The sequence below is a fragment of the Suncus etruscus genome, chromosome 3 (genome assembly GCF_024139225.1).
Source record: "Suncus etruscus isolate mSunEtr1 chromosome 3, mSunEtr1.pri.cur, whole genome shotgun sequence".
Classification (NCBI taxonomy): Eukaryota; Metazoa; Chordata; class Mammalia; order Eulipotyphla; family Soricidae; genus Suncus; species Suncus etruscus.
This window is the reverse complement of record NC_064850.1, coordinates 66,549,334-66,556,773: the sequence shown is the minus strand read 5'-3', so window position 1 is coordinate 66,556,773 and position 7,440 is coordinate 66,549,334. Positions and strand designations below refer to the sequence as shown.

The window sequence follows — 7,440 nt, the reverse complement described above, 5'->3', positions numbered from 1 at the left end:
CCCACTGCCTGTCTGGGTCTTGACTTCAGCTTCCTTTCCTGTACTGTACCTGGGTTGAGCTGAAACTCGGGGGTCTGATACTTTCCAGTCAAGGATTTATTAAATCTAATATCCATGAGGAATCTAACAGGACCCCAACATGAAATTAGCCAAAGCTCAAACTGATGAGGGGGCAACTCTCAGGACCCTGAGACCCTCATTCCTGGCCTTGGGTGTCCTGAGGCCCTAAGGGTCTCTGTGTGAGCTCACTGGTGAGTTTTGTGGCTGCACGAGCCCTTCTCCATGGAGGCTGGAAGGTAAAGAAAAAGTGGATTTTCTGTGGTGGGGAGGGGGTTAGAGAGATGCTTCTTGGGGGTCAATAGTGGTCTCCCTATTATAGGGACTGTGGCCTTCTACTGCTGGCTCTCATTGATAGACAAAAGGGGTTCAGGAAGTGCTGAGGAGTAAAGAAAAGAGCATGAGACAGAGAAATGCAGGTTTTCTTTCAGGATCCTGAAGCTGTCCTGTCCAGTCTAGAGGGTTTGGTCTCTCCCCTTACCCCCAATTCTGTGCCTCCCCAAACCTTCCCATACTCAGGTACATATGGGGCACTGCTTCTTTTCACAGTCCCAACATCCCAGCAGCTTGGCCCTGGAGGGGGAGAGAGAGGAGGCTGGAGCAGGAGGCAGAGACCTAGATTCCAAATTGGGAGCTGGAGCAGGTGGAGGGACACGGGGAGGCCGGAGCTCTGTGAAGCTGAAGCGCTGCCGGGCCACCGAACATGGGGGTGAGCCCCAGCCACCAGACATGGACATGAACTGGAATTGTTCCCTTCCCACCTGCCTGGCCCTGCTGGCCCCTCCTGCTCCTCCCACACACTGCCCAGATCAGAGCAGAGGAAAGGAGACCAGGACCAAAATAACCTCCCTCCTGAAAGGAAGGGGAAACATCAGAAACTCACATGCCTCCTCCTCCCGCCCTGGCTGACTCTCGCTATATGCCCAGATCTTGGAATCTGAGCCCCTCCAGGGACTCAGGTCGGTGAGTTCATATCTCGGGAGGCTGCCAGGATTGCTCCCACTCTGTCCTTACCCCTCCCACCCTGCACCCTCAGAGCACAGGCTGCAAGGGTGCGACACAGCTGAGAACCCGAGGGCTGGGTTTGGGGCACAGAAAGGATCAGCATTTAGGAGTGAGAGGGGAAGAAGAGATGAGGTGAGTTGGGGAGAGATTTGGGCTTAGCCACCTGCAAAATGGGAGCTCCTGTCTAGGCACCTTTCAGGGCACCTTAGCCTGGTTCTTGTGGGATCCGAGCCTATACGTGTATGTGAATGCCCAGAATCCTATATAAGCACCACAACTCCCTGCGGGGTCCAGGCACTTGCCAGGTTCTTAAGATGCCATGGAGGCCCCATCAGGCTGTGCTGGAGATCCTTGATCCAACCTGTAAGCTGGGGGTCTGGGAGTGGTTACTGGTTAATGGTCATGGGGTCAGGACTCCTTGGTTTCCTCTGTTCCTTTCACACCTTCCCACATAGCCATATCCTCACTACAGACCCCTGGCACTCCACCCTTCCCTTTTCCCAGCATGTATCTGGGACAAGGTGGCTTCTAGTGGAAAATTCCAGTGTTTCCCCCCCCCCCCAACCCCTGCCCATTTCCCATCCTGACCCTACCACCTGGGAATGGATTTGAAGCTATTAGTGAAGACAGGGGAGAAAGACAACTTGTCTACCTTGGCAGATGGGTAAACTGAGGCCTGGGTCATCCTGTCGGTAAGAACTCAGCTTCAGGTTCTTCTCACTCTGGACAAGTGCTCTTTCCCTGAAACTAGAGGACCCGGGAGAGCTGTGTACCCTTTCCTCACCACACCTTGGTCTGACCAGCTGGTGTGTGCCCCCCCCCCCACTGCTACAAGCTGTTTGAAGTAATCCCTACCTTAGTCAATTCTGTTCTCAAAATGTGCCTTCCACCTCTACCCCCTACCCCAGAGGCCTGGCCCCCAGAACGGTGGGTGGTGGTGGTGGTGGTGGTGATGGTGACAGAGCCAGGCTAGTGGACTGTGAAAGGTTTGTTTAAGTTGATTTCATCCAAAACACAGGAATAAACAAATCACCAACAAATTAGGTATTATGCAAATGCTTCGACTGCATGTCAACAACATGTTGCGGTGGTAAGAATATAGGGGGTCAGGGGTCAGAGAGATAGCACAGCCGGTAGGGCTTTTGCCTTGCAAGCAGCTGACAGAGGATCAACAGTGGTTTGAATCCTGGCATTTCATATATTTTATATGGTCCCCCATGCCAGCCAGGAGCGATTTCTGAACACAGAGCCAGGAGTAATCCCTGAGTGCCGCCGGGTGTGGCCCAAAAACAAAAAACAAATCAAAACAAAAAAAGAATATGGGGGTCCAGAGAGATAGTAGACAAGGTAGCACATTTGTCTTGCACATGGCTGACCTGGGTTCAATCCGGGGATCCCATATGGTCACCACCGGGAGTGGTTCCTGAGTGCAGAGCAAGATTAAACCCTAAGAACCACTGGGATGGCCCCAAACCAAAACCCTAAACAAGAATATGGGGTGATGTATCTCATGGGCCCCAGAATTGAAGATGCTGCTGGAGAATAAGGTAGGATGACCCTGGTGATTGTGGACCCCCAGACCCAAACTGGAGTATTCCTGAGTCTGCAGAGTTTTCTGGGCGCTTCAAGAGTGAGTTTGGGGGCTAGAGCGATATGCACAATAAGTAGTGCGTTAACCTAGCATGTGTGGCCAACCTGGGTTCGATCCCCTGCATCCTAGATGGTCTCTTGAGCCTGCCAGTAATGTTTCCTGAGAGCAGAACAAGGAGTAGCCCCTGAGCGCCACCAGGTGTAGCCCCAAAACAAAACAACAACAAAAACAAGATTAGGAGAGAAAGTTCCCCTCACCAAAGGACTGGAGCTGGGGCAATGCTTCCGGGATGCTAAGACTGGGAACTCTGGGGGGCTGGAGGGCGGGGAAGTGGGAAACACCGAGCATGCCTGGGAGGCATGGAGCTGTCTGCAGGGGAAGTGGGGCCCAGAGCAAGAGCATTCACACTTCCTACTTTCTCCAATCCTACACCAGCGCTGCAATCTGGCAGCCCGGGAGCAGACTGGTTGCTTCCCTGAAGGCAGAAATGGAAGTTATCTCTCCCCAGGTCGCAGCCTTTCTTCTCCGGGCTTGATCTCACCCTTTTGCTGGTTCCTCAGGTTCCCGCTCCACCCTCAGCTCATCACCGCAGGGGTGCAGAGCCTCCGGAGGACCTCGCCTTTTGCGCTAACTCCTTTCTGCGCAGAACCTTCTCTGGGCCCAGCTGAGGCCAACTAGTGGGCAGAGCCCTTGGCGCTGGGCGTGCACAGGCAGCCCGGAGTGCCGTCGCCCTCTTTTGCCGTCCCAGCTCGCCTGCCCATTTTTCCGGGGTGCAGATCCCCGCGGGCACCTGCTCAGGCTGACTCGAGCCAGTCCCTCGGAAGCCTCTGCAGGAGGCAGGAGGAGCGGAATCGGGTGGGACTCGGGGTCAAGGGTGATGGTGCCCGAAGCCAGGAGCCAGGCTAAGATCTGGGCACACGCTGTCCATCTCTTGAATCTGTGCTTCGGGGTGTGTAACATCGGGGGAGAGATCCCCGATGGCCGAGGGGCCCTGCAAGGAAGAGAGAGAGAGGGAGGGAGAAGAAGAAAATGGGCAGGAGGGGGCGATCACCGACACAGGTGACGGTGCCAGCCTGTGCACCTCAGTGTCCTCATCTGTAAAATGGAAATGGGAATCGACCCCGAGGCGGCTCTGGAGAATGACTCAGGATGGAGCCTGCGGTGGAGGAGGAGGAGGAAAGGGAGGAGGGGGAGCAGGAGTGGGGGAGGCAGGCGCCTTGCTAGGTACAGAGAGGCCGGTCTCCCAGGGTGCAGGGACAGCCCGGCGGCAAGGAGAGTGTGCGCCCGCCGCTGCTCTGCGACGTTGGAGGGGGACGGGAGGTCCGGCCGGCAGCTCGGGATCGGGGGCTCCGGGCCAGTGCCGGTCCGAGCCGGAGGATGAGAGCCCCCGAGGACGCGGGATCCATACACCGACCGGTGCGGTTCTCACCCAGATTCACTTCCTTTGTCTGGAGGAGGGCGTGGGGGGAAGGGGCGCAGGAGAGAGGAGGGGCCCCGATGCCGGTACCAGCGCCCCCGCCCCTGAGCAGGGTGTCGAGCCCGACTGTCACTCGGCTCCCGCGCCGGGAGCAGCCTCCGGGCCAGCACGCGCGCCGTTCACGCACTCCCCCGGGGTGCCCGCACCGGGCCCTGCGGGGCGCGTCGAGCTGGGGAGGGCTCCGTGGGTGTCCGGGCAGCTGGGTGACCTTGGGTAAGTCTGTGCCTCTGATCGCCTCGGGGTTCTTCCAAGGGGACGCATGGGTGTGCTGAAAAAAAAAAAAAAAAAAAAAAGAACCCTTCAGGGTCCCGGTGGAGCATTGCAGAGTCCTCCCGGGCGTCTAGGGGTGGGCGCTGGGCTGGGGCGCAGGGCAGCCGGCCAAGGGGCTTGGGGTGCGGCCAGCGCGGCCCCCCGCACCGCGTCGGCGCTGCCCGGTCCCAGGTGCGAAACCAGGCGCTACCTCTTTAAAAGCGCCGGGGGCCGAGCCGGGCGGCACCATGTGATTGCTGGAAAGGCCGGGCCGAGCGCTGCGGCGGGAGCCGGGGGACCATGAGCCGGAGCCGCCGCCGGCTGCCGGCTGCCCGGAGCCCAGCCCAGCCTTGCCCGGAGCGGCCGCCCGGCGCTCCCAGGCGCCCTGAACTTTGGGCACCTGCTCTGGGACCCCGCTGGCGGCCAGCCGGCAGGACGGTGAGCTCCCCGCACTTTGCTCCGGGTGGGCAGAGGCTGGCATGGGGGACCCCTCGGGGTGTTGTGCAGACGCGCGCGCCGGGAGCTGCCTCACACCTGATAAGCAGCCGCTGGAGGAGCTGGCTCTGCTATTTTAAGTGACTGAATGGGATAAGGGGAGGGGACAGATCAGGAGGAGGAAGGGGGCCGGTTGGTGCGGTGCCAGCCCAGCCGGGCATGTGTACCCAGTGCCAAGCGGGGCAGAGCTCCAAAGGCAGCCCCGGACTTCCAGCGCCACCCCGGGCTCTCCTTCCCGTGCCCGGCCGGCCTTCCTACCAAGGTTTCCATGACCACAGGTGCCAGCCTCGTGCCCCTCGGTGCCCGTCCGCTGATGTGCCCGGCCTGTGCTCGCCATGTCGCCTTCCATCTCGGCCTTCCAGGCCGCCTACATCGGCATCGAGGTGCTCATCGCCCTGGTCTCCGTGCCCGGGAACGTGCTGGTGATCTGGGCAGTGAAGGTGAACCAGGCGCTGCGCGATGCCACCTTCTGCTTCATCGTGTCGCTGGCGGTAGCTGACGTGGCGGTGGGCGCCCTGGTCATCCCCCTCGCCATCCTCATCAACATCGGGCCGCGGACCTACTTTCACACCTGCCTCATGGTCGCCTGCCCTGTCCTTATCCTAACCCAGAGCTCCATCCTGGCCCTGCTGGCCATCGCCGTGGACCGCTACCTACGGGTCAAGATCCCGCTCAGGTGAGTGCCTGCCTGCCTGGCAATGGTAGAGGTGTGGCAGAGTTGCAGGAGATGAAAGGTAGAGCGCAAGTGGGGGAAGCCGGGCGCCCCCTCACACTGAGCTCTGCAGGGAAGGAGAGGCTGGAGGAATGGGGACCTTCTGAACCTGGGGTCTGAGAGGGGGACCCCTGACAGGCAGAATGAGTGCTTGGTCCGTGGGGTCTCTGGTATGTGTGGGTGTGGGGTGAGCGGAGTCCCCCACCCTATCGAGGTGTGAGTATTCCTGGCCCTATCCCCCAGGTTTTCTGAAGACAACTTGTTCTCTGTGTATAAAGGTGCCAGATGCCCCCAAGCTCAGGACTATCATGGGGACCTCGGGCCATCTGCCCATACCCCCACCCACGAGGGGCTCAGGTGCAGGCAGGAGACTGAGAAATGTGGGTGGCATCTGAGCCTGCTGGAGCCCCGCGTGTCTGCCGGCTGGTCCCGCAGAGGCACTTATGCTGTATCCACACTGCACTGTAGGAGGGTGATGGGGAGGGGCATCTGCCCTCAAGTGGGGTCCAGCCCAGACTGGGACTCCTTACTCCTTTACAAACCAGGCCTGCCAGGTCATAATCTTGTCACCAGCCAGTGCCGGGGCCAGTAAGTGCCAGCAAATGCCTGGGCTTCATGCCAGGGTCAGGGCTGCTGGGACATTTGCAGACGTGCTTGTCCCTCCTTACATTTTGCCCCTCACAGATTCTTCTTCTGGGGAGCACTGGGCAGCTCCTGGGCTGCCACCTGATCCCCAAAGTAGCTTCCACACCCGGACATGAGGCTTCTGCCTTACGTGGCAACGAGCCTGGGCAGGCCTGGCACCCACAGCTTTTTGGCATTGATCTCCATGCACCCTGTACTCCTGTGCTCCCTCTGGCTCTGTCAGGTGGAGGACGAGCTGGTTATGGGGAGGAGGGTGGGGTGCTGAGTCCACCCTCTTCTGGGGAGCAGTGTCAATCCATCTCCTGTCAATTTCCTTCAGAATACCCACGTTTACCTTGAAGGCTGCTGCTCAGAGAGAGCAGTTAGGATCATCACCCCTTGGCCCCCAGTACAAAGGTTGGGACCATGTGCTGTTCAAGCAGGGCTCCGCCTAGTCTGGTAGGCGGGGCCTTGGGCATGATTAGTGCTGGAGTGGCCGTTGGCTCCATTGGAATACTCTCCAGATAGGCAGATGTAGAAAGGCTGCGGAAAAGCCAGGTTCAGCAAGTGCCAAGTGAAGCAAACCCAAGGCTGCTCCCGATGTGGCAGAGGCCATGGGCTGTCCAGTGGCCCTTTCTACTCCAGGCTGCCAGTGAGGGCAGTGCTGGCAGGAATCACAAGCCCATCCTACATTCCCATCCTCACTGCTCTGGCTCCAGCTCTGTTTGTGGAGGAGGCCAAGACCAGAGCAGACTGAGAGCCTGGGAAGACCAGCCTGGGAGCAAGTCCTTGCTGTACCTTCCTAGCCAGGGACCTTGGCAAGGCTCTCACTCGCTTACAAGCCCCCTGCTGAAGTTTGGTTTCCTGTGAAGGAGGATGAGGATAAATTCCTACCCTTAAAGCACCTGGGGTTTTGTAGGAACTTTGCATGTCAGAGACCTGGCTTCTGTCCCTAATACCACATGGTCTTCTGGAGCACCTACAGGAGTGACCCCTGAGCACTAACCTGGTAGCAGCCCTTGAACACTGTAGAATGTGTCCTCCAACCCAAAGATAAATGAATAACGAATTTGGAACTGACATCATGCTCGTAAACTGTAGGAAGTCAGATTTATGTTTTATTGTTTCACCACCATTGTTGACACTAGCTTCAGATTGACCTTCCTCTTCACATTCCCAGACCCTCACACACACACTTAAGCTCTTAATTGAAGCATTTGCACATCAACA

The 7,440-nt window shown here is 58.4% G+C and overlaps 1 protein-coding gene across 4 annotated transcripts in view; it reads left to right on the top strand.

The window, feature by feature from the left end:
- Positions 1-3,435: 3,435 nt before the first annotated feature.
- ADORA1 (adenosine A1 receptor) overlaps positions 3,436-7,440 on the top strand; it is a 31,789-nt gene continuing 27,784 nt past the window's right edge. Inside the window, exons 1-2 of one of the 4 annotated variants that reach the window (XM_049770672.1) lie at positions 3,436-3,602; positions 5,153-5,550. In XM_049770672.1, the coding sequence (XP_049626629.1) occupies positions 5,210-5,550 (341 nt within the window). In that variant the 5' untranslated portion in view covers positions 3,436-3,602; positions 5,153-5,209. The other 3 variants (XM_049770670.1, XM_049770668.1, XM_049770669.1) reach the window with 3 other exon arrangements.